Source organism: Cloeon dipterum, chromosome 4, assembly GCF_949628265.1.
Source record: "Cloeon dipterum chromosome 4, ieCloDipt1.1, whole genome shotgun sequence".
Lineage (NCBI taxonomy): Eukaryota > Metazoa > Arthropoda > Insecta > Ephemeroptera > Baetidae > Cloeon > Cloeon dipterum.
The window spans coordinates 19,601,828-19,626,942 of NC_088789.1; the positions used below are offsets into that span (position 1 = coordinate 19,601,828).

General features: G+C 38.6%; 4 protein-coding genes across 7 annotated transcripts; 1 reads left to right on the forward strand and 3 right to left on the reverse strand.

Moving 5' to 3' along the window:
* Positions 1–1,359: 1,359 nt before the first annotated feature.
* LOC135943120 (uncharacterized) lies at positions 1,360–12,797 on the reverse strand. Of its 2 annotated transcripts, none has more exons than XM_065489531.1 (15): positions 12,468–12,797; positions 12,238–12,398; positions 8,330–8,465; positions 6,477–6,880; positions 5,660–5,776; positions 5,500–5,603; positions 5,318–5,445; positions 4,992–5,264; positions 4,342–4,717; positions 3,046–3,955; positions 2,500–2,732; positions 2,201–2,441; positions 1,926–2,148; positions 1,744–1,870; positions 1,360–1,693 (listed from the first exon to the last, which is right to left on the reverse strand). In XM_065489531.1, the coding sequence occupies exons 1-15, from the start codon at positions 12,578–12,580 to the stop codon at positions 1,496–1,498; spliced, it is 3,744 nt and encodes a 1,247-aa protein (XP_065345603.1). In that variant the 5' UTR covers positions 12,581–12,797; the 3' UTR covers positions 1,360–1,495. The 2 variants fall into 2 exon arrangements, with proteins under 2 accessions (XP_065345603.1, XP_065345604.1); XM_065489532.1 differs by having other exon boundaries at positions 2,500–2,684; positions 12,468–12,795.
* Positions 12,798–13,153: 356 nt separating this feature from the next.
* CTPsyn (CTP synthase) lies at positions 13,154–17,074 on the forward strand. The gene is made up of 11 exons (XM_065489539.1): positions 13,154–13,661; positions 13,719–13,889; positions 13,952–14,037; positions 14,664–14,960; positions 15,014–15,168; positions 15,221–15,353; positions 15,408–15,496; positions 15,555–15,853; positions 16,366–16,473; positions 16,535–16,753; positions 16,805–17,074. Exons 1-11 carry the CDS (start codon positions 13,496–13,498, stop codon positions 16,870–16,872), a joined length of 1,791 nt encoding a protein of 596 aa, XP_065345611.1. The 5' UTR covers positions 13,154–13,495; the 3' UTR covers positions 16,873–17,074.
* Positions 17,075–17,531: 457 nt separating this feature from the next.
* On the reverse strand, positions 17,532–20,003 carry Ing5 (inhibitor of growth protein 5). 3 transcript variants are annotated; one of them, XM_065489545.1, is made up of 5 exons: positions 19,763–20,003; positions 19,397–19,650; positions 19,223–19,343; positions 18,298–18,560; positions 17,532–18,230 (listed from the first exon to the last, which is right to left on the reverse strand). In XM_065489545.1, exons 1-5 carry the CDS (start codon positions 19,797–19,799, stop codon positions 18,129–18,131), a joined length of 777 nt encoding a protein of 258 aa, XP_065345617.1. In that variant the 5' UTR covers positions 19,800–20,003; the 3' UTR covers positions 17,532–18,128. The 3 variants fall into 3 exon arrangements, with proteins under 3 accessions (XP_065345617.1, XP_065345616.1, XP_065345615.1); XM_065489544.1 differs by having other exon boundaries at positions 19,229–19,343; positions 19,397–19,656; XM_065489543.1 differs by having other exon boundaries at positions 19,397–19,656; positions 19,763–20,002.
* A 1,000-nt stretch (positions 20,004–21,003) lies between these two features.
* Positions 21,004–23,510, reverse strand: LOC135944233 (uncharacterized). Its single transcript, XM_065491047.1, has 2 exons — positions 22,616–23,510; positions 21,004–21,647 (listed from the first exon to the last, which is right to left on the reverse strand). Exons 1-2 carry the CDS (start codon positions 23,205–23,207, stop codon positions 21,202–21,204), a joined length of 1,038 nt encoding a protein of 345 aa, XP_065347119.1. The 5' UTR covers positions 23,208–23,510; the 3' UTR covers positions 21,004–21,201.
* Positions 23,511–25,115: the final 1,605 nt, after the last annotated feature.

Here is a 25,115-nt window from a genome sequence, read left to right on the forward strand (position 1 = left end):
GTCTCTATTCATTAAATCAAAAAAATAAAACTAGAAAATTAGATCAACGATATAGTTATATAGCACTAACATTGCAATTTTACGTTTCCATCTTAAATTATGTACAGCATAGCTCATGCAAAGGACAGAAACTACGAAAAAGTTAATATTTTTTGCCTTTTTAAAATTGAGTTTAAATGAATTTGTAAAAACTCATTTCAATCCAATTCCCATAAATTATTTAATTCAAATTTAAATTTTCAAGCTCTGATCACTTTTCAAAATGGAACAGGATTTGCAAAATACATTCAAACGTCCAAAAAAATGCAGCGATTTTTATAAATATGGTGTTTTTTATGTTGTGCAGCGGATGAATACAAAAATTTGATACTCCTGAAAATTCGCATTTTACAGCTAATAATTGTTGAGAAAGGTTTTTGGAGAACCAAAATAATGACAACATCATGTACAAAATTGACCAAACATGATGAAATCGATGAGATGAAGAAATGCTCGTGCTGATGAACTCGCTGCGTTGCAACTGCTCCCTTGGAGTTAGGATCACCGATTTTACACCATTATTATAATACATCTTTCGTACTGTCCAATTCAATAACTGATGCAAGTGATGCATCAATACCTGAAAAAATGGGTAAAAACTATTTTGACTTCAATATTTGGTGCTGAAAATGTTGTATTTTGATTTCAGATTCAGATGATTATTCAAATTGCGCAAATAACTCCAGATCTAGAGGAGCTGGTGTGTTAAATATGAGCAGCAAAACACTTTGGGATTTTACAATTTACGATTCCATCTGAAGTGAATTGCTTTAGGCGCTTGGGAAACCTAAAGCCAAAAGTACTGCAGTAAGACAAAAGGAGTGGTTCCAAACTTAAGAGAAAATCTCCCTAAATTACGTTACCTGCAAAGAAATAACTTTGAGGAAGATTTTGGTGATTTTTGTTGAAGATGTGACTGCAAGTTTTAATAGTCATGCCAAATTATACGAGTTCATTTAATTACAATTGTCTCCTAAGAAAATTGTGTTTCACGGAGTTTGCAAATCTGCAAGCCTTTGATCAATACTCTGAAGCCCCACAGCCGCTTGCTCGCATTCATATTCATAGAGATAAATGCGAGACTTTATTGCTGGACATAATCAGTCCTGGAGCTTTAAGTCTGCGTCACCTAGTGATGGAGTTTATCTTAGATTTTGCATCATCTGAAACATCCTCACATCATTCTTAATTTACAATTTATCCATATCAGTCTCTCATCATATATGCTCAAAATCTGAGCAAATAGATTTCACTTTCGATTCACCTCATTTATTTAATTTTAATTAAGACATAGGGAGAAATAAAGAGATAAAAACATGCTTTAAGGTTGCACTTGCGTAGTGTATTCATTATAATAATAGTTAAATCAAGGTATAAAAATGCTATTACAAAAAGAAAAGGCAGTGTGGAATAGAAATTGTAAAAATTGAATCATTCAGCTAGCCGCAGTTAATTTTCAGCTTGTCTCGTCTTCAGAGTCAACACTATCTGTGCTGACACTAAATGTTTTCTTCAGGGACCTAGAAAACATCTTACTCTCAATACCAGTGTGATGAACACTCATCAGCGGCATCATTGCTGACCTCAAGCTCCATATGAGACGGGGAAATAGAATTTCCTGTTGGGCAAGCAGCTGCTTTGTTCTGTGCCTCTCCTAGAAAAATTTAATTAGTTGCGACAATTTAAACTGAATTGCAGTCATACCTTTGGTGCTTCAAAACAAGCTGGACAATTTTCTTTGATGACGGGCAGATTTTTACTTTCGGCAAACTGTCGCAGATTCTTCTCCCTCACAAACACAAATGGACGAATCACCCTCAAATCTTTCTCTCTGCATTGAAAAGACGTTTTAGTTTCTATATTGCAGTTTTAGGTTACTAACTTACTTCACGTTGTAATGGGCCTTCATGGTTCTCAAGCGTCCGTTGTGGAAGGCAGACATCAAAAAGCTTTCACTCAAATCGTCCAAGTGCTGTCCCAAGGCTAATACGTTGTAGCCCTCCCTTCTTGCTGCTGCGTAGATGCGGCCTCGCTTCATTCTGCTACAAAAGCTGCAGATTGACTTGCACGCATCTTTTTCCTTCAGGTCGGTGGCTTTGTCCAAGATTCCTTTAAACAATTTCCATGATTATTTATATTTTTCAGTGTTACGAATTATTACTCTGCTCCTCGTAAAAGTACGGAACGCCCAGCGACTCAAGGTAAGGGATCAGTGGTCTCGGGTCATAAGAGGAGGTCTGTGGATCGACAGTGACAGCTCCAAACTCAAAATCCATATTCTTCGAGCGGGCGTAAAACTGGTATTGATGGATTGTGTGCAGCAGACTGAGCGAATCCTTCCCTCCAGAGAGACAAACGAGCACTTTGTCCCCTTGCTTGATCATTCCAAACTCACGAATGGCCTGTTAAAGTTATTAAATTAGCATAATAATGGAAAACGAATATAATGAAATTGATTACCTCAACAGTTGGTTTCCAAATTTGTTTTGGGGGGCAAAACCAGCGCCCTTTGCCCACGATCGAGGGCTTTCTGTACGAGGCCAGCATGCAGGAGGTGGCGGTCGGGTCAAACGCTTGATTCGATGATTCAGCGCTGTCAGACGTCGCATCCTCGGAACTGTTTGCTTCTGCCTGGTTGGTCGCAACTGCAGGCCCATTTAAAAGAGGATTTGTGTCACAACTGGGCTCAAAACCTACAAATTTAGACCTTAATCATTAAATTCTGAGGGGGCAAAATAGACTGAAAATTAAATTAACAGAAGCCGAAATTTCTGTCCTAGGATAAATTTAGTGTAGTCTGTTGCATGATTTGTGCTCATTAGATTGTCCCGCAACAATTAAAAGCTCAGAAATACTGTAATCATCTAGATTTCACAGCCTTTGGTAATATTAGCAAGTCTTCCAGAAAAGACCAAACTCGCATGTTTATTTAGAAAAGAAAAATTTAGAAAAGATTTTCTTTTTTAAATCCTAATGAAATTATAGAAAACTACAAGCAAAACTTACAGTCATCAATTATAGTTGGAGAGTTGCACAAAGGGCTGCGAGGGGCTGGGGAGCTGAAAGTCCTGGGTTTCCTCATTCTCAAGAGGGGTGACTCAGGCTTGATGCAATTATTCAGCGAGTTGAGTGACTGGGAATTAGACTTCTTCATCTCCCCTGTCTCTTCCGCTATGAGGAGATCAACGGCACTGACCACCTCTCGCAGTTCTGATTTCATTTCAGACGCGAGCTTGTGGGACGCTTCCACCAGGTACTCGGCCACGTCTTCGGCCGATTTGAGCGACAGGGAACCTGCCCTGGGCCTGAATTCGGGGAGACACTCGCTCGACTCGGAGTCGTGCAGCACGTCCTGGACCTGTGAGATCACCTCGCGGATTTCAAATTGGATTTCCTTAGTGATTTCGTTCGTCATCTCCTGGACATATGTCTGGATGTCCTCGGTGCTGCGCATGTGCGCGTCCGAGTTGTCGTCAGCGCCGCCAAAGTCCTGCAGATCGGTCTGACTGCAGCAGCTGCGTTGGCTTTGCAGCAGGTAGGAGGGTAACGGGCTAGCGCACGACGAGTCCAGCGAGGAGCAGTTGTTGTTGAAGCTGTGGTTTTGATCAATGTTCAACAGTCTGTTGTTCAGGGTCAAATTGGTCGGGTCAACACTGCCGCCCAAGTCGAAGACCACGCCGCTGCCACTACCGTTGCTTTCGACTGAGTCTTGCGGCTCTATTATTCTTGGTGGAGGAATGGGACTAGACCGAGATCCTTCGTAATTTACGGGGTTGAATGGCACTAGGTGCTTAACCTTCTGCGAGTGGCCTAGCTGCAAGTCCTGCGCCTCGCACGGCAACATGAACCATCTCAGCTGCTCGGCGTGTTCGTCAAACAACACTGTTTGATCTGCTATTGTGTACCTCTGGGCCATCTAAAAAAGTAATTTATGATTAAATAATCTCACCAAATGTTCCAAACAGATTTAAATTTGAGGATGTGGACAAAGTATTTTGTGTGTGTGTTCTTTTAATTATTTTTATGTTTTAGCCCCCAAAGAAATAAGAACTGACATTAAATTATGACAAAAATTAACAAATATGTCTTTCACTAGTGAACACTATTAAACTCTAACACTGATAAAAATTAAATTTTGGTGTGAAAATTCAACTAAAAATTCAAATTGAGAAAAATTTATTGATTATACACTTTTTTATTTACTTTTAAGCAGATTTATACGCTTTTGAACGGTTTTTGAGTGTGGTTAAAACAGCTTCTACTGCAAAAAATAGTTGTAGTCATAAGAAAAACAACACTTGCCTTCCTGGCCTTGCTGAAAATATTTCTAGCAGTTTGAAGTACAAGAGCATAATTCTCAGGCACAGTTGAAGCTGCGTTGGTCGTCTTGGAGTCATTGAAATTCATTTTACCACCAGCGTAGTTAATGCTGCCCAGCCAGCGGCGGTCTTTGAACACCAAATTGGACCTGTGTCGCCACTCGCCAGTCTCAGGATTGAGAATGTACTGCGGCAAGAGCTTCCAACCCTCTAATGCTACCATCTTCAAGGCTTCCAGGACAAAGGCCACTTCTTCATCACTCATAAAGTACGGAAGACTGATTCGAGAAAATCCTGGACGCAGCATTTCAAAGTTTGAATGCTCTTCGTGTCTTCTCAGATGAGTTCTATCCAAGCGGCTGAAATGTAGAAGAAATTTAAGACTCACATTTAAAAAAAAACTGCATCGCAAACATTTTAGCGGATTTTTCAACAATTTCCGAAAACACGTGTTTGTGGAGTGAATCATAAATATTTCAAAATTATTATCCTTAAAAATCCTTTAATCCAGCTCAAAATATTAGAATCTAAAATTAAGTAAATATGCTAAAACCCCATTTTTTTAATTCAGTGGCGTAAAATTGCTGAACCCTATTCAAGAAGCATCATTGAAAGGAAAAAATGATAACTTACCCATCCTCTAAGAGTATGTCTTCATATTCTTTGGCGAGATTCTCGTTTATGCCCAGCAAATCTTGGGCATAAGGTCCTGCGCAGGCACAGCCGCCACGTGCTTGGATTCCAAATACATCATTAAGAATGGTGCAAACGAAATTGTGGTGCAAAAAAGTCCCTCTTGGATGGCGAACCATGAAAGAAAACACTGCAAGGCGTTGCTTGCACGAGTGGTTTAATGGCCCCAAAAGAAGAAGCTCGGGGACGGTTTTTATGTGAGCCAGGACGTTCCTGATTAATTTTAATTAGTATTTAGTAGTAATTTGTACTGAAATCAAACATACTTGACAATCTGCTCCTCTCTTGACATAATGGCCTGTATTCCAACGCTTTCTTTTAGCTGCATCGCTAGACCTGCTCGAACCGATTCTACGATGGCAGCTGTGCCTCCTTCTTCCCTTAATTCTATGTCCTGTAAATCAGTATATATTATTGGTAGCATATTTAAAATTTTAAAATTACTTACTTTTAAATATTTGTGGTCGTCTCTGGACACAAAGAACACCGAGCCTCCTCCGCAGCCATTGGGAGTGCTGTTTTTGAAAAGCGCCTTTTTTGCAATAAGCACTCCTAAAAAAATCAAAATTTGAAACCCTCAATTCAGCAATATTATGCTCTGTCATTACCAGGCGTTTGTACTCCGCCGACAAATTTGTGTACTGAGAAGAACACGGCATCTTTGTATACTGAGCTCTCTCCAGCTCCGTGTAGAAGAGGGTTCATGTCAATTTTCACATAAGGCGCTGAAAAAAAGGACGAAAATTAACACCTTGAAACAGAGTTTGCAGTTTTATCAGCCCAGCTATTGCCACAGGTGATTTTTTTCCACACACAAAACACAAACAGTCAGGTTTCTGCTGAACACTACAAATTTTCATAGAAATTATCTCTAAACACCACGCGTAAACGTGACGCGTAAATTGAAATGTTGGTGACAAATAGGTTATATTTATATAAATCTAAAATATTATTTCAGTTAAAAGTTAAGCGATAGAAAGCCAAAATTAAAGTTTTAATAAAAAATTTTAGCGACAGAAAATACTGTCAGTAAATCTTTCGAAAAGTTGCTATCAAAATAAAAACATAATTTATAAAAAATACGTCACTTACGCAACAATTTTGCAATGGTCAAAAATTTGACTGATGAAAAATGGGACAAAAAACACATTTAAATAGAGACCTCTTGATAAAATGCTCTGTATAGGTTATTTTAATTTTAGGATAATTTTTAGTCTTACATTTTTGCGAAAATATACTCGATCTATAAAAACCAGCGATACAAAAATGTTTCTAAGATTTTCCAAACGAGCTAAAGTGAGATTCCTGTTTCCAACTATTCCAAAAATTGCTGTAAAAAGATATGTAAATTTTGAAAATCGTTTTATCTGCCCTTCAATCTAATCCTGCTTTGAACATTTTCATATAGCGACTTTTCATTCGCACCTGCGGTGGCGTAGTCCCAAAAGGCAAGAGCTCCGAACTGGTGGAGCAGGAGCGTGGTGGCGACGTCGTCCGCCAAGATGCCGGTGATATTGGACGCCGCCGAAAAGCAGCCGATCATTTGCTGATTGAGCGATGAGTGCGCCTCCAGCTGGCATTTGAGGTTGTCTAAATCCAAAAATCCGTCCTTCGTCTCCGGGATCCGGATGATTTTTGCGCCGATCTCGCGCCATGGCAGCAGGTTTGAATGGTGTTCGCACGGGCCGACAAAGACGATCGGCGGCTCCAGAAGGTTCAGTGCGTGGATGAGCTTGTGGACGGCGCCGGTGCAGCCGTTGCCAGCGAAAATCACTGCGTCATGCTCAGAGGCATTAACTGCGTTGCGGAAAATGTCTCGCGCCTCGTGTCTGCAAAATAGAGCAGTGTTTAAAACAAAAAGCAGTGGTGTAAATATTTTTTCTATATTAAATCAGATATTATTTAATTTAGAAGAGCTAAAACAAATTTCTGCAGGTGCCTTTCAAATTTCTAAGGACAACGACTCCAAAGTTTGCATGCTAATCAAGCGGCGAGCACTTTATCCTTACTCGGAATCGTGAATTATTTCCACGAGAGTTAAATGCACCTCTTAATTTGCGCGCGACGAATATGGATCCGAAATCAAGCAAATATTCAGTGACTAACCTTTTACTTTTCGACAAATTTAGTAAAATGTAACAGTTACTTTGTCTTGATTAGTCCTGATCTTAGTATTGCACATATTGTTAAGGATATTATTCGGACAACCTAACATTTTGAGCAATTGCTAATTGTATAGAAATCAACTCAGATTGATGCCCGATATCAAAATCCACTTTAAATCATAAGACCAAGATCTACGATAGCGAAATTTATGAATCCAAAATAGCTAATGAATAATAATTTCTAGTAACTTTTTTCAGCATCGCGTTATTTTAATGTGTTACTCCAAAAAATGGGGTTTGGGCATTAAAAATTTCATTTTAATTCAAAAAGACGTTTTATGAGAATTTCATAAAAACACGATCTCGCAAATTTAATTGAGGGTGAAACTTTGAAAAATATATTTTACTTGCTGCACAAATATCACTATTTCTGCCGAAGTTTATTTTTTTTAGCTATTTGAAGGGCAAATCGAGTGGCAACACTGAAATATCAATGAGGCAAATTGAGTTTATTCAAAAGGGTGGTGTGTTTATTCAGACACCACAGCCGCATTATTTATCATTTTTATCTCGAGAGTCCCTCTGTCAAGGTTCCGTGATGCCTTATCATGTGGAATGAGGATGTGGGCTTTATTGAATAAGTTAATAATATTTATAATATTATTTCTACCCAGTGCAACCAACGATTTGATGATTTCAGCCACTTAAAATCCTATATTAGATATTGAGAAACACGCCTTGCAAGAAAGGGACGGATTCATTAAGGACAGAAAGCTGGCAATGAGCAATCAATACATCATCACAGCTGTCTGCAAATAATCAAATATAGCTCGAGCTGCTGATATGGCAACTGGCATCTCCAGCCATTTGTTTTGTCTCTTAATGAAAACAAAGGCGTTGTATCATAAAATAAAGGGCAGAAATCAATAGGCCTAGACCTTGAATTCAATTATTCCGATAAAGAAGCATTTAATTAAACAACAAAGGGCCTCTTGCAGACATAACAGACATTCGGATTGAGTTTCAGTTCGACAACACTCATTAAAAACGGGTCGTGTCAGTCTCGTGACAAGCAAGCAAGCGTTTATTGTCTGCCAATGATGCCTCGCGCGCGCGGGCCATGACTTCTATCAGATGCGAGCAAAAGGAGTTCAATGCCGCTGATGGTCGCACCTGAAGAGAGTGGACTGCAGCGAGGTGGTAGAGGTCGTCGTGTGGGTGTTGCCGTAGCACGGCAGAACCTCGCGCAAGATGAACTGTTCGATGAAGCTGAGCGAGCGTCCGGAGGCTGTGTAGTCGCAGTACACCACTGAAACAGAGCAAACACACGCAAATTACACACTTCATTAGGGCTATATGCACATAAATAATTGCCTCGTCCCTGAGGTGGACGCTGAAAATTATTTACGGCTTCGGCCGTAATTTATTTCTAATTTGCTTAAACGCCCAGGGGCACCATGCATAGCTTGAAATTATTCTCATTTTTCTCGTTTCGCACGCTGCTTTGCGTGGAAAATGTCTGTCTCGCTCCGAGGTTCATGCTCTGATTGCCACGCAGCTGGTCGGCACGCGGGCTGTTTCGGCATTGCAAACGGAGAAAAGCATTTTGACGTTTCGACAGCTGCAAAAAAATTCCTCGTCGCAGCATCATCACTCTTAGCCTTGTCGCTTAAGGTCAATTATGGCGGCGTTTAGAGCTATTATTTCAATGGGTAATCGGCTTATTTAGCAGAGGTCGGAACCGGAATAATTCTGCAGCACAAACGCAGACAATTCGAATGCCATGAATTTCCTTGACCTCGTTCGGCTTGACGAAATTGTATGGCAACGAAAATAGGTTTTTCCAACGCAGCCGCAGCAGCTCTTATAATTGATTGAGTTGTTTTTAAAATCTTTCCTTTTAGAAATAAAATACAAACATGCAGCCAGCCAAAATAGCAACTAGCAGCGTTTTCTGGAAGCCCTAAGATGCATTTTAAAGTTATACTACTGTCAGAAACTGCAAAGGAATAAATTAAAATACAAGATTTTTTTAATTAACAAGGATCCTCTTGAGGAATCAAAGATAAAAAATTTGGAAAAATGCTAAATTAACAAGAAATATGGAGGTTTTGATCTAAAGACATTGTCGGTTAAACTGTTTATGAACCGTACAAATCTGAAAAATGGTCCGTACCTTTTACCTTATATAATATCTGCAAATTGGCCATTGGAAAAGAGCTAAAAAATCCCAGTATGCTCTTAAAATTTCTGATAAAATTCGCTCCAAAATTTGCACGCTTATTAATGTAAATTAGTATATTTAACTGTTATTATTCCAAATTTGATTTTTGCACATTGTAGACAGCAAAATATAAAGCTGCTCTATATCAACATTAAAAAATTCCGCAAAAAAATTTAAAAAAATATTTCTGTGATATTTTCATTTTTACTCAAATTAAATAACAGAGAATAGAAATATTTAAAATTCCTAACAGTATGGGAATACGAACTCCGAAATGATTTTGCGCCTTCAAAACAGACAGTGAGCAGTGAGTTCTCCTCAGGAACAAAACATTAATTCTAAATAGTCGTAAAAATTATAGCTCAAAATAATTTTAAAAAAAATGTGAATTAAGACGCATCTCTGAAAATAATAAAAAATGAACTCTTCATCGATCCAAATTGATCCTAGGTTAATAGAAAAGTCAAGAAGAATGCCGAAGAATCTAATTTATTTTAGAATTTTGCCAAAGATTTAAATTGAGACAAACTCCACTAACGTAATTTGAGGCCTGAGGAATCAAATGGAACCGCTTGATGTCTTCCTGACAACCCGTTAACCCATGTCTAAAATTAGTGCTTTGTTTTGTCCCAAAAACAAAGCTGCACGGCCCTAAAAATAAAATATAGAGCACGCACGAGGGACGAGTGCGAAGGAGCGGCCTTGAAAAGCACTCGCAAGGGAACGAACGAGATGGAATAAGAGAATATAAAAAAGCGATGCACGCCTCGACAGCTCGACTTATCTGGCGTGTTGCGCCTATAAACCATTAATGCAACTCACTGCACAGCACATAGAAACACACATTCGCAATGCATTTTTCCGCCAGTTATTATTGATTCGATTTGCGTTTTTCTCGGCGCAAGCAACCTGTTCGTCCGGATCGATGGATCGAAGTATTCACACCATTTCCTACATTATGCAATTTAATAATTATTATTTGTATACTGCTGCCGTCTTTCTTCACACCGACTTCACAGTCTGCGTGGCGAGCTGCGTGTGGTGGAAAATTCCGCAATCGCCAGTGAACAGTGAATCACTTCTTCTTCTATCTGCCGCGTGCGAAACTCGAGTGAAAAGGGAAGTCAATTTTCACGAATAGCATTGAGCGCGTGCCAGCCAGCACTTGCTTTCGATTGTTGACATTTATTCTCGACGACGCGCTTTAGCACAAATGACAATATATTCTCGCTGCGAATATGCACCGCAGCGCACTTCTTGTGCCGTAATTCGATTTTAAAATTCCTCTCGGTTTGCTGAGTCAGTGGAATGAAAAAAATATTTACATCGAGTTGAAAGAACCGCCTTTTTTCGTCGAAAAGTAATTATTTGTATTATTTTGAATAGACTCGATAGAAAATATGAAAAACCTCTTAAAAGCGCCGCTAGCTATAATGATTATCTGTTATCGGGATCCACAAACATTTGACCGGAGTCCTAACAAATGTCATAAAACAAATAGAAAAGAAAAAAATCCTCTCTCTCATACAAGAAAAAGCTTACGCGTGCTTTCAAAAATTGTGCAAATTAAGCTGAACTTTTGATTACCACGCAATTGATGCCTATTTTTCTTACTTCTACGTCGAAAAATTTTTCTTGGTAGTTAAAAAGTGCCGCCCCATAAAACAGTCAATTTTTTCACTAAAAGCCCCATTATTAACGAATAACGAAGGATAAAAATCACTACATCATTGCAATATAAAAAGTTAGGTAAAACTTCAAATTTCAGGACGAAATTAAAGTAAAAAATTAATAATTAAATAATAATTTTATCCAGTGTAAATATGAAGTTCTGTACTCATTATATATTTTAATATGAAATAGTGCTTCAGATGTTAAGCTGAAGCTAGTCGGAAAAAAAATTGACGCTCTAGGGACTCGGGAGGAAACACATTGTCCGGGTCGTACGGGTTTTATGTTTTATTTCCATTATGGAACGTCCATCGAGTGGCTTCTTAGGTAGAAGAGAAAATTTAATATTATATGGACTTAGCATCGATTGATACTAAAATTATAAAAATATGACCTTAAGTAATGAATAATGAAGCACACAGAGCCATTGGAAATGCATTTTGGTAGTTGAATTGTTTTAATTTCTTAAATTTTAATAATTCCGTTACAATTAGGCTTGAAAAACAAAGTTTACAATGCGACGTTTCAATTGATTTTTATCTTTATTTCCTACATATTTTTTTGAGTTTTTTAAAGTTCTGAATTAAAATATATGCCACGTATGCCACAAATTTTTAATTTCAATCAAGAGTAATATTGCATGATAACTTCAAAATCAATAATCAATATCCAATATCATTGATAGAAAATCTAGCTGGCAAAATATTACGAAATTCAAGGTGTAATAATATCTACTTGAATCAATTAAAATTTCTTATATATTTAATTATTATTCATAATAATATAACAGGGTATTTTTTTCAATCTAAATGATGAATCGTTTCAACCCGCAGGTGCAGGGTGGAAACAAACAGGTTGTATTGGTTAAAAACACACGAGGCGATGAGAAATTACCACACACATTACGGCAAAATCATGTGGGCGGATACTGAAGCCATGCAAACAGTTCTAACGAACATTCCAAAGGTTTATGAAACTATTTCTGATTTATTCCAGGCAGCTTGTCTTCATCTACTCATCAGCAGATTTTAAATCAGTTTATGTAGATTATCATACATGAAGTTAACTTTAAGTTATAATCATAGAAGGATAGAAGTTCCAGCCCTACTTCGTAAGCATGACTCGATTTCTAGTCTTTAGTTGATATATTAACGTTAATTAGATCAATTATTTAATGCGTCCTTACCCTTTCGCCCTCCGAAGGGTCCGCTGAAGATCGTGTCTTTCCCGATGACATTGTGGTCGATGTACTGCATCAACTTGGTCGTGTCATGGCACTTTTTTTGTCGGGACTCGCCTCCCTTGTAATTTTCGGGCAGAGAGTAAAATTTGCGTGGCCCGAACTCGCTAGACATGAGGAATATGACTAATTTTTCACTGTGAGCACTCTCGTAGAAAACCACGACGGGCTCTTACGAACTGCTGGCAGCGACTGTCGCGGTCGTGCGAACGCCAACCCAGCGCATTGCCCGTGCTACCGCTACCACGACCACGCTGCTCGCGGATCCCGCTGCCAACCCAGCTGACATACAAACAAGATGGACCGACCCACTTTCTGATGCGACTGCTGCACCTCTCACAAAAGTGAATTTAAAGGAGGCGGATAAAGTGAAAAATCAAAGCTCAAATTTGAAAATAAAATTAAATGAGAGCATGAGACTCATGAGAGCAGAAGCTTGCGTGCTCAAATTTCGTCAGCTTGTTAGTTACTTGTTATTTACACGTAATTTTCGTTCGTGAATTTCGTTCAACAGGCATTAAACGCACTCAACAGCTGATGTGTAGGGGGTAGAGGCGGGGCTTACGCAGAGGAGGAGACGAATGAGTTTGGTACTACAAAATAAGGTCATTGTGCCATTAATTTGATTGGCAAAGATCGTTTTATTGCTATTCGCTCGACTATTAAGAGCACTTTGAGTTGGTTTTTAAATGTGCGCGGTTAGGGTTTATGAAGAATGTTACAGAAAGTTCATTCCTTTCATGCTTCAGATCAGCTAAAATCGTTCAATGCGCATGCTTGTGTCCAATCCATCACTCATATTAAGAAATCGGGCCATGCTTTTGGCCAGGACTTGGAGTAATTTTTGTTAATTAACGAGTGTTGCAAGCTAAACAACAGGTTAACATCTAATGCAGCTGCGGCATTTTTTCTCGACTAAAGCCTGCGTAAGTCTGGTGTCTGCTGTTCGTGTCAATAGTCACAACGTAGAAGCGTGTTATTAGTTTATGCTGTTGAGCACCAATCATTAGCGCTTGAACCACCACCGCATCCTTCGCGAGTCGCGTGTGTGCAGTGTGTGCACATTTGGCGCCGATTGAGGTTTGAGCAGCTTCGAGGCCGAGTTGCAGTCGCTTTTTCGCTTTGCCAGTGCCAGCAATTGCGTTCGGGGTGAATATTTTCTGATTGACCGCAGAACTTGCTAATCCGGCACCTAAACAAGAAAATGAAGTACATCCTTGTGACTGGCGGCGTGATAAGCGGTGTGGGCAAAGGGGTCATCACCAGCTCCTTTGGCACGATTCTCAAAAACTGCGGCATTCACGTAACGTCCATCAAGATCGATCCCTACATCAACATCGACGCAGGCACCTTTTCACCTTACGAACACGGTTGTTGCAATCAAAACAGGTTTTTCGAAAAGAGTTTCTAAATTTGTAAATTTTCAGGCGAGGTGTACGTCCTGGACGATGGAGGAGAAGTAGATCTCGACCTGGGAAATTACGAGCGTTTCCTCGACATAACGCTCCACAGGGACAACAACATCACGACTGGGAAGATCTACCAAAGTGTTATTAATAAAGAGCGGAAGGGTGACTACCTGGGGAAAACAGTTCAAGGTAAAATTTTGGGCATGGCAGATTGAATTATTGAACAATATCAAATCGTTTATTTAATTTAGTCGTGCCTCACATCACGGATGCAATTCAGGAATGGGTGGAACGAGTTGCAAAACACTCTGTCTGCGAAACCAACAAAGAGCCCGAGGTTGGTATTTGCTCAGCAAGGACACAAGCTGTGATTGTTTTCTATCAATAGTTGTATTTCTTTATTTATTTTTCACTGCGCAGTGCAAAGTTCAAAAATAGTCGTTGGTCGTTGAATTTAATGAGGAAAAAAGACTACACAGCAACTAAAAGATAACATTTATAAATTGCGGTGTTTGTTTCATGAAATAAAAAACTGGCAGAATAGTTTTTACATGATAATATCAGGTTTCTCCGCAGAATTCCAAAGCATTTTGCTGTGAATTAAGAGATTGCTATTATTTTTTTTTCAACGAGGCGTTTTTACGTATTATCAGGCTTTGCGTATGAAGTTCACGTTTTCATATATTTTAAGATGCTAAATCTCAAAAATGAAATAAGAATTTTCAAGATTGTACAGCCAGTATCAAAACAAGTTAATGAAATTTTATTATTTTGTTATGTAATTTATCTCTGCACAATTTTGTGTCCATCTTGGATAAAATGATCATTCTATTAATAGATATTTTAAATCTTAAGTCTATTCCACAAATTCCCTTGCGAATAAAATTTTCATTTCAGCTTCATTTTAATATTTAAAGAGCATCTTGGTCAAAATTAAAATTAAATGATTTGAATTTTTCTCAGGTTTGTCTCATCGAATTGGGTGGAACCATCGGAGACATTGAGGGCATGCCCTTTGTAGAGGCGTTCCGCCAATTCCAGTTTAGAGTGAAACGCAACAACTTCTGCTGCGTGCACGTGTCCCTGGTGCCGCAGCCGCGTTCGACCGGAGAGAGCAAGACGAAGCCCACTCAATCCAGCGTGAGAGAGCTTCGAGGCCTTGGCCTCTCGCCTGACCTGATTGTGTGCCGCAGCGAAATGCCAATCGGCCAGTCAGTCAAGGAGAAAATCTCAAACTTCTGCCATGTTCCTGCAGAACAGGTTTGTCGATATGACAGTCTGTGATTGATGGCGTTCATTTCGAATTTGTGTAGGTTATCTGCATCCATGACTGTCCATCTATATATCACGTGCCGATTTTGATAGAAAATCAGGGTATTGTGGAGTTCTTCAACGAAAGACTGGATCTCAATATTGAAATGCCTCGGCCGCGGAAATTCATGCAGAAGTGGAGGGATTTAGCTGAAAGGCAAGACTCTTTTTGCTGCTGAGAAATTTAATTTAACTATCAATTCTTTCAGAAATGACAACCTGCAAAAGGAAGTCCACATTGCCCTGGTCGGCAAATACACAAAATTGGAAGACTCCTACGCGTCTGTAACTAAAGCACTTCAACATTCGGCCATAGCGGCAGGATACAGGCTCAAATTAAAGGTAATGATATCTTGTCGTTTAGAGATTAAAGTTTGTATGGTGAATTTTAAATAGTATATCGAAGCTGCAAATCTAGAAGAAGAAACAAAGTTCAAAGACCCTGTTTTGTATCACGAAGCTTGGCAACAGTTGTGCAAGAGCAAGTGAGTTTAGCATCTCTCAATAGCTGATTAATATTACATTGTTCTCTCCTCCCCCCAGTGGTGTTATTGTGCCAGGCGGCTTTGGCAAGCGCGGAATTGAAGGGAAAATCCAAGCGTGTCTGTGGTGCCGACACACGCAAAAGCCTTTCCTCGGCATTTGCCTTGGTCTGCAGGTGGCCACAATCGAGTTCACGCGAAATGTCCTCAACTGGGAGGGCGCGAACTCGACCGAAATTGACCCTGAAACCCCATACCCTGTGGTGATCGACATGCCGGAGCACAATCCGGGGCAAATGGGTGGAACCATGCGGCTGGGAAGGCGCCAAACCAACTTTTGCACGGAAAAATCTGTGTTGAGTGAGTATTAATTGTTAATAATCTTTTTTTTAAAGTTGGTCAAAATTTCCTCTACTTTGCAGATTTGTTAATTTAAATTGCCATTTTGCCGCCTCAATTTCTCTCTGACAATTTTTCTAGTCGAGGTCATGAGCAAATAATAAGAAAATTATTGAAAACTGAGTTGCAATCATTGCCTGCAAGAAATTGGTTAAGATGGGGAAAAACGCTTTTTACCACTGCTTTTTTAAAAAATTCGGGTTTTTTGCAACCCTGTTTAATAGCAAGAACAATTTTATTAATGTCTTTATCAATAGATAGTTTTGGATTTTTTTCCAAAAACTGCTAGAAATATACTAAAAGTGCGATTTTGAAATATTGGAGGCTAACAGGTTAATTTTAAATGGTCGAAGAACATATATTTTTAGTATTGAAAAGTACAAATTTGGAGCTTAAAACTACTTACAGTATAAATTAAAGATTAAATTTAAAGGAAAATTTAAAATTTAACAAAACATTAAATAACTTTTCAGGACAACTCTATGGCAATGTGGATTCTATAGACGAGAGACATCGCCATAGATATGAAGTGAACCCAAAGTATATTGAAGAAATTGAAAAGGCTGGAATGAAGTTTGTCGGTGCGTTACTTTAAATTGCTCTTACTCCTGCATGAGTTTCAATTTTCCTATTTGAACGCAGGAAGGGATATCGATGGCGAGCGTATGGAAATCCTGGAGTTGGAAGGTCATCCGTACTACGTGGCGACCCAGTTCCATCCTGAGTATTTGTCTCGGCCATTGAAGCCCTCACCGCCATTCCTTGGATTCATTTTGGCCAGTGTCGGTAAACTGAATCACTTCGTAGCAAAGGGATGTCGGTTTACTCCCAAAGAACTCTCGTCAGACGACAGTCTCTCAGGTAAACGATCTATTTTTATTATCAATGGAGTTTTAGATGTTAAATTTGCAGATGACGAGATGAATGTTACTTCATCGTTCCAAAAAGTGACCCTCGCGAACGGAGACGTTTGTCAATGATTTTTTCCAAGAAGACGGGAATTCAAATTTCATGCGGCCTATTGGCTTAATTTTATGTCCATATTCATGCGTATAGTATTGGTTTAAAAGTATAAACTCTGTTCACAACTTTTAAGCTAAACAATTTTATTTTATTGAGAAGAAGTAATGAATGTCTATTGTATTCTTGAACGTTGGGAAAAATAAAGTTATTCATCTGAGAGTCCTCGTTTTTTCATGACTTCTAGATAAGAATGTTTCAGCATTTTATATATTCCTAAATAGAGTTGAGTGGTCAAGGTCACGTTTTAGGTGATTGCCTTTGCATTTTTTGGTGATTTGACAAATTCAAATGGTTTTATAGAAGAATTCTGATAATATTTAACTATTTGATTATTAATATTGTGAATATGAACATGAGTTTAATGAAATATTAAGACTCAAGGAAATTATACAGCCCATGCTAATTAGCTTTAATTCTGAACAACCCTAAAACTGACTTGACGAGACCATTAAAATTTTAGTCCCTTAAAATCAACTATTCAGTTTATCTTCCAATTATTTTATTGAACTTGACTAAAAAATCATCATTTTCACAGTTAAATAGTGATATTATGATCGTGTTAATACGTGACAAAATATTAGTAATTAATTTATCCTAACAGATACAAGGTAATAAATTTTCTAAAAATTCAAGTTTATTTTACAATGAACAATAAAAGCAACTCAAAGATTTTAAATACGGTACCGAATTTTTCTTTTAAAGAATTAACAGGTGCCAAAATAAATTGAAAATCGGTAAACATCATCTTTACAATTGGATTTCGTAAGATAGAAAATATAATATCAGAAATGTAACCCATTTGCAGTGTATCTTATTATAATGCGAGTTAAAGAGCGATTCAGACGGTTTTAGGCTCTATAAGATGGTTCGAGAATCTGGAATATCTTTAACATGCAGAATTAGTGCTCATTTAATGCCAAATAGGAAATCAGATGCAAAAAAAATATGAACCGTCTTATATTCCTAGCCCTATTCTGAATCCTCAAGATGTGATAGCGAATCAAATTAAGATTCAAATGTCAAGATCAAAATGATCGTAATTTATTAATCTTCGTTTCATTCTGTTTGATGAAGTCAATCAAATTGCAGAATATGCATAGCCCGGTCTTCCCTTTTTCGTTCATTTATCAAAACTAAACCCCTGGGTTTTGACGCGGCGTTTAGAAATAAATAAGTTAATATTGCTTCACATCGCTGGTTGGATGCAGCTGGTTCACTTTTTCTTCCTCTCCTCCAAGCACTTGGGACAGTACCACTTGCCTTTTGGCTTTGTCGTGAGATTGACGCAAGCAAAGTGGAACCACTCAATGGGGCACTGAAACGGGAATTTTAAATAAGTTACAAGGGTCCAGAGAGAGCAGGTAATGGAATGGGGCTCTTACGTCTGGGACCTCGCACGCAATCATCTCCCCATAGGACACTTGATGACACAAGCAATATGTCGGCTCGTTGGGGTCCACAGGCATGTCCAGCACATCAGAAGGATGTGTGAGCGGCGCCGCAATGGCCACCTCAGCGGCTTTGGCTGTTTGGGCTTTGCTGCCGCCCCGCTTTTGCTTCTTCTTGGTTTTGGCAGCAACAGACTCGTCTTCAGAGCTGTCACGGGATCGCTTCTTGTCCTTTTCTTTTGTCTTCTTACTCCGATCTGCAAAAAAAAATTAAAAGTGTGTCAAAATCCATTGTCCAGGGATTAGCCGAAGTGCAGGAAAATAGAAAGATAAAATTACAGAATTTTTTTGTAATATAGTATTTGTTTGAATGACAAATTACTTATAAATAGTTTAGTTAGAACATTTCTAGACTAGTTTCGGTTTTTTCCTGGTGAAAAACCCCCATTTTTATAATATTTTAAGGGTTATCACATGTTAATCATTGCAATAAGTAATATTTTTCCAGCTGAAGAATTTGTAACCAGTATTACCATATTTTAAATAATCCAATTACAAATATTAATCACTTTAATTTTGGTTCAAATACGTTATTAGTTACCTTTTTTAAGGTTTAAATGAGTATTTTCCTTGTTCAGGGAGTACACGAACAAATAATTTAGCTTCATTAATTAAAGGTTCCACATCTTGAGATTAGGCCTTGAAAATGTTTGGCAATCATCTAAGAATGTAAATAAAAATACAGAAAACCCCCATCTTCTCGAAATAACGGAAATTTTCTGGTTTTTACCAAATAAAAACACAGTTGTGGAAATAAAACAGACTATCAGTAGAGCGAATCCAGCAAATTTTCTCTCTGCTGAGTTAAAACAAGAAATTACTTGAGTGGATATCTTCCATTTTCCTTTAATATGCCTACTTTTACTTTTATTTCCAGGCGTTTCTTCCACAGACCGCGAGCTGCTAGCGGCTGCTTTCTCCTGAATTTCCGCCTCAAATCGGGCCAAATCGTTGTCCAGTCTTCGGATGTGCTTGTCCACCTAATAACAAATATGTTTAATATCAACAAAATAGAGGACAAAACGAAGCATACTAGCTCATAAGTTTGGATTGCCAGCTGAACTTTGTCATCTCCATACTCTTTCGATTTGTTGAACATTTTCTGGATGTTGGAGATGAGTTCTTTCTTTTTGTCACTGCTCATGCTGCTTGATTTGTTTGTGGGGTAGGCAAGTCCTTCCAAATACTCGGTCGCATATTTGTCAATGGTCTGCATTAAATTCTGGGCTCTAGCGTCTAAATCCCTGAGTAAGGTGAAGTTTCTCTGCAGCTCTATGGGCAGGTGCTCTAAACCTGTTGTTAGATCATTATAGTCGTGTATCATGTCGTTTTAATCATAAATATATTTTTTGATTATCTTCTAAGCAATAAATGATAGGTTAAACATGAGAGAACTTACTGTCCAAATAATGCTCTAAATACAGAGCCGTCGTCATTTTTCCCGAGTTTTCTTGCGTCTCGGTTTGAATAGATAATTATCCACTTTGTTTACAGCTCATAACAAATAATAATCCACTGTGCACTAGAGTGTAAATGTTTAGCTTGTTGTGAAAAGTAAAAAAAAGGGAGATGCGAGGCCAAGTCAACGACAACAATCAGGGGTCGGGGCGAAAGCAATAATAATAAGCAACGGCGAAGGCGTACCGCGAGAACAAGAGGCGCTTAAAAGAAAATGACGTCAATGTTTTCACGTTTCACGCGCAGCCGCGCAACGGTAGGAAAGGCGCGAAAAGTTCATAGCTCTGCTAGGATCGCCTCGCAATTGGCCAACGAGATAACAAATTGGATTGATGAGAATCAAAAATGAAGGAAATAGGCAAATAGGAAACTCGCATTATATCCAACAACTTTTAGCTAGGGGTGCCAGACAACCGAACAACTAAACACCGGAGATTTTCCATAAGCCTGTTAAATTTTAGGACCGAAAACCGGACATCTCCAGTCGAAACCCGGAGGTTGGCGGCTCTGCTTTGAGCTGAGGGAACAAAAAATACAAGGCTAACGATTATTAGAAAAACCCAATTAATGAATATGTTTCTATAATTATATTTATATCTAATAAATTAAACGCTTATACTGAGAAAAAGCTGTTTTTTATTATTATTTTAATTAATTGGTATTTTATTATAAATAAAATGAATTTGTTAGAGGTAAAACAAGCGTATTAGGAAAAAGCAAATTCTGTAACTCACTAAACGATTTGAACCTGGAAGAAGAGCAGAGTGAGACAGGCGGAGAAAGGTTGACGCGTGTTTATATCATTATAGGATCCGGATTCCGGAATGAAGCCCAAAATTGCTGCTAACATTTTTATTGAATAGATATGTATGTACTAACAATTTCAGTTGCCATTGCAAGAATGTAAAAAATTACTTAAGGGTGGGGGGGGGTATTTTCGTGAAACAGAGGACACGTTAGTGTGATTAATTTTAATTTTTTTCTTTGAAAAAGGAAAATTAGTTTCTAATTAGTTTCTATTTTTTTTGGTAAATGCCGCTTTGATGAATATTATGTGCATGACTTCATAATATAAAATATTTACCTTCAGTTTATGCTGTGATTGAAAATGAATTTTACAATACACAATAGAAGAAATTTTTTTAATATTCATATATAAGATGGAGATTAAAAATATTATATTGGTGTGCATGGTGAAATTATTTTATTTCATATTTTAAATCACAAAACAAAGGCAGCACTAACAAGGCAAAACAAAAATGGCAAAAATGCCGAGCAAATTAACAATTAAATCGCTTAGTTGACTGGAGACGAACAGGAACAAACAAATTTAAAAATGATTTAAATAATAATATATGTACAAAATTACTAATGACGAATTTAGTGTCCGCCTACGAAGCCTCCGTAGCCGCCGTCCTCGTGCTCATATCCAGAGCTGCTGTGGCCGCTCTGGCCGCCCTTCTTGCCGAACTCGTCGTGATGGCCGCTGTACTCCTCGTGGCCGTGCTCGCCCTTGTGGCCGCTCTCGTCGTTGTGGTGGTGGCCCTTGGCGAACTGGCCCTTTTTACCGTGGTTGGCCTGCTGGTGGCCGCTTGCGTGGTGGCCACCCTTCTCATGTCCACCTTTTGCCTCCTGGAAGTGCTCCTCCTCGGCTCCGTGCTTCTTGTTGAAACCCTCCTTGTGCTCCTCGTCGTAGAACTTGTGCTCCTTCTTGTACTCGTCCTTGTGGTACGTGTTGTGGAAGCCCTTGGTGCTCGAGCCCTTCTTGTGGTAGCCCTTTGAGCCGTGGGAGGAGCCCTGCTCGCCTTTGCTGCCAGAATCTCCACCTATGGTGAAAGGATCATTTTTATTTATCACAGATTTTGAAAGAAATTAATTACATGCATGCGGCTTTTAACGTGTCCTAAATACAATTTTAAAATTTTAGGATTTTAACTGAGTCATGGGTTCTCATTTCATTTGCAATGTCCTCAATTTTATCCTCCAAAATAGCATAAATATTGTGACGATCCAATTTCAAATCTGAAAATAAGTGGAAATGTGTTGAAACACAAAAATAGAAGCATCATTATTTACTTTAAAATAAATCTCGATTTTTTTTCTCGATGAAAAGAAGCTGTCAATTAATTTGAATTAAAAGTATCTTTAAGTCCGAAATGCTTCTACTTTTGGTCCTCATATTTAACCCTCGCTAAGTTTTAACTCTTAATGCAATCTGCAATAAAAAAAACCGACCTAGCCCGGCAATTCCAGCTTTAAATCAATTTAGTTTTGTTGGCCCATTAACTTATCTTCTTATTTCTGGCTCAGTTATGATGGCAAATCATTATTTTTTAAGTTTATATAAATAATTTTCTGCTATGTATGGGTTATTTTTAGAGATTAATACTCTCGGCTTGAGAGAAACAGGGAAAAGTAAAATAGAAAGCAGCGAGTGGATTAACTAAAAAAGCCCCAAATTAGTGAAAATCGAGCATATCTCTCCTCGAACTGAAAGCCAATATTGTACTAATATAGGCTTCTGTTTATTAAGTATACAATCTTTTTAACTTAAAATGCTCATTTTGATGATACAGACTAAGTTTAAAAATCAATCTATTTCTTATTTTCCTGATTTTGAAACAAATAAATGAATATTTTATTTAACAATTATTTTCTGACAAATAATGTTTCATCCATAGACTAGTTTTCATTATTTTTTCTCTAAATATCCACTTAGAAAATAAAGTCTGGCTCAATTACCTTTAATTTTACAAACATAATTTTGGTGAGGGAACAGTCGGAAGAGTCTTACCTGCGTAGTACGCCTTTTCCTCAAATTGTCCCTTCTTGTTGGCACCGTCCTCTTCAAAGTGTCCACTCTGTCCGCCCTTGTCGAACTTGCCACTCTGGCCCTTGTGGAAGCCACTGCTGCCCTTGTGCCCCTTGGCGCCCTTTGAGCCCCCAGCATTGTAGTGTTCAGCGTGGTGCTGACCGCCGCCGCCCTTCTTGAACTCGCCTCCGCTGCCGCCACCGTGCGCCGCGTACAGGTTGCCGTGCTGCTGGTAGCCGTCAGCGAGGCCGTGGCCGCCGCCGTAGCCGCGTCCGAAGTTGAAGTACGTGCCCAAGGCAGCCGGCTGCGCCGAGAAGTGGCCGCCAGAGGCCGCGGCCGCCGGGCCGCTGACCACGTGACTGTAGCTGACGCCGTCGCCGTTGTGGTACACTTGGTAGGTGGAGGGCGCCGGCTCTGCGTCCACCTGCACCAGCGGCCCGTCCAGCACCGGCAGCAGCTGGTTGATGTGGGCCCCCGGGGGCAGCAGCATCATCGGCGCTAGGTGGGCCGCGTGGGCCGCCGCCCAGACCGCCGCAACAAACACTACGAGAGGGACACCGGCACTTGTGCTCATTCTTGGTCGACGTTCAAGCAAACTCTGCGGACGCTCGGCCCGTTTGTCTTTTTATAATAGCACCCTAATTGTTGGGAAATACTCCTAAGCGGCGGCAGCGGCGGCAGGAGTGGGTCTGTGTCTCATTTTCTCGGTCGATTTCCGCGGTCAGTGTCGTTCTGCATGATGGCCAGGCGCTGGTTGTATAATTGTTTTTGTGTGTCGCGTGCTTATGCAATTTCAGCCGATCTGATAACTCACGGAGGTCATTTGACGGGGGTATTTTGAATGAAAAGCAAACTTTCATACTGCGCTCTTAACTCTCTCATGTGAGCTCATTCAATTGGCTGTATGGAAATAGGTAAGCTAGATCATAGTAAGCTTATTTGGGCTGACTAAAAATTATAAAGCTTAATTTTTTAGTTAACATGAGGAATTATTTAATTTTATTTATTTTACCGAATCATATTAATGGTAGTAAAAAAGTGAACAAATACACAACGTACAAAGCGATCAAGTTTCTGAAGCGTCGGCCAATCAAAAGTTACTCGAGTCGTACACGGCCTATTATGCTAAATCACATTCACACACGCGCTGAAATTTGGTATTGAATTAATTATTTTCAGGGTTTGAAATTTGAGTCAGTTGTATGGATGAAAAATTCACATTTTAAACATTACTGGAGTATTATATTCTGGTTTATTCTGCCTTGTGATAGATACATAACATAATTGGAAATATATAATCACATAACAATTTTGGACAGAATTGGCGAACAGTGCTGGCAAAACGATTAATTACAGGGTGTAAAATCTCTCGCCGCGCTGAGCCACAGTAGAAACGTATCTAATCACTGTTCACTTTCCACACATGCTTTTTGCAAAGGGAGGGGTATTTTTTTATTAAATCTGCTTTATGGAATGTTTGGAAATTTTGGTCCAAAACTTTTCCATAGCTCAACGGGATGAAAAAATCAGTGAATATGTAGTAAATTTACTTTTAAATTTGAAATAATTTTTGTAGCACAAAATTTATTGGTCAGATTTAAACTTAACCATTGCCATCTAGTATTGATTGCAAAACCAACAAAATTAAAGGTTTAAAAAAATTTGCAATCAAGACACCACATGAAAATTTAAATGTAGAAAAATTTACGTTTCAACTCAATTTGGTTAGTTTGCTTTTTGGTTCATCCTTTTTGCAAACGATTTTGATGGTTTTCAGCTACTCCTTTTAGGGCTCCAAAAACGATTTTGATCAATCAAAAGTGTGGCTCAAACGTCTATTAATTGCGAGATTTGAACTCTGTCTAAAAACATGTCAGTCCTTGCAAACAAAATAACAGTCTATCGTATTGAGTTCTCAATCCAAACATTAGTTGTTTACTGCACGTTCTTTTGGAGAGTCCCACGAAATGACTTTTGTGCAAACTCGAATATATATGACTTAAATAAAGGAATTTCAATTAAGAACTTCAATAATTCTAAAAAAAAGTATGTGGAAGATTTTCAGGATTTAGTAACAAAAATGTCAAAAATCATTCATCGATCAAAATGTTCCAAAGAATCATCAAAAAAATTATTTACATAAAAATGTATCAACAGCTATTTTACTCATAGCAATAACATCTTTTCCTCGTAGAAACAATAATTTGAGCTCTCAACTGACAAAGGGAAGCTAATGCAAAAAGGCAACAAGGAAGTTCATAATTTTTGTAGCTAATATTTTCCTATTTATCTTACATAAAATTTTGGATGCAAAAAATCTTCCAACAGTATTTCTTTTTCTTCAATGTTTACCAATTTTTAGCAGTTAAGATTGACATAACATTATCATTGCACTCCGCCGTTGCTGTGAAATTGGTAAGTGTTATGAGGTTTTAAAAAATATCAATTGTGTGAAGCTGCAATTACTTTCGTGATTTCCTGT

What these genes read in the sequence shown, in the direction of transcription:
- LOC135943120 (XM_065489531.1), bottom strand. Translation starts at nt 12,580, where the DNA reads ATGTCAGCTGGGTTGGCAGCGGGATCCGCGAGCAGCGTGGTCGTGGTA. An exon ending in ACCCTTCGGAGGGCGAAAGG is followed by an intron (nt 8,466 to 12,237) that starts GTAAGGACGCAT and finishes GCTCTGTTTCAG; the next exon opens with TGGTGTACTGCGACTACACA. An exon ending in TCCAACTATAATTGATGACT is followed by an intron (nt 2,733 to 3,045) that starts GTAAGTTTTGCT and finishes CTAAATTTGTAG; the next exon opens with GTTTTGAGCCCAGTTGTGAC.
- CTPsyn (XM_065489539.1), top strand. Translation starts at nt 13,496, where the DNA reads ATGAAGTACATCCTTGTGACTGGCGGCGTGATAAGCGGTGTGGGCAAA. An exon ending in GATACAGGCTCAAATTAAAG is followed by an intron (nt 15,354 to 15,407) that starts GTAATGATATCT and finishes AATTTTAAATAG; the next exon opens with TATATCGAAGCTGCAAATCT. An exon ending in CAACAGTTGTGCAAGAGCAA is followed by an intron (nt 15,497 to 15,554) that starts GTGAGTTTAGCA and finishes TCCTCCCCCCAG; the next exon opens with TGGTGTTATTGTGCCAGGCG.
- Ing5 (XM_065489543.1), bottom strand. Translation starts at nt 19,799, where the DNA reads ATGACGACGGCTCTGTATTTAGAGCATTATTTGGACA. An exon ending in CAATCCAAACTTATGAGCTA is followed by an intron (nt 19,344 to 19,396) that starts GTATGCTTCGTT and finishes ATTTGTTATTAG; the next exon opens with GTGGACAAGCACATCCGAAG. An exon ending in GCCTGGAAATAAAAGTAAAA is followed by an intron (nt 18,561 to 19,222) that starts GTAGGCATATTA and finishes TTTTTTTTGCAG; the next exon opens with ATCGGAGTAAGAAGACAAAA.
- LOC135944233 (XM_065491047.1), bottom strand. Translation starts at nt 23,207, where the DNA reads ATGAGCACAAGTGCCGGTGTCCCTCTCGTAGTGTTTGTTGCGGCGGTC. An exon ending in GGAAAAGGCGTACTACGCAG is followed by an intron (nt 21,648 to 22,615) that starts GTAAGACTCTTC and finishes CTTTCACCATAG; the next exon opens with GTGGAGATTCTGGCAGCAAA.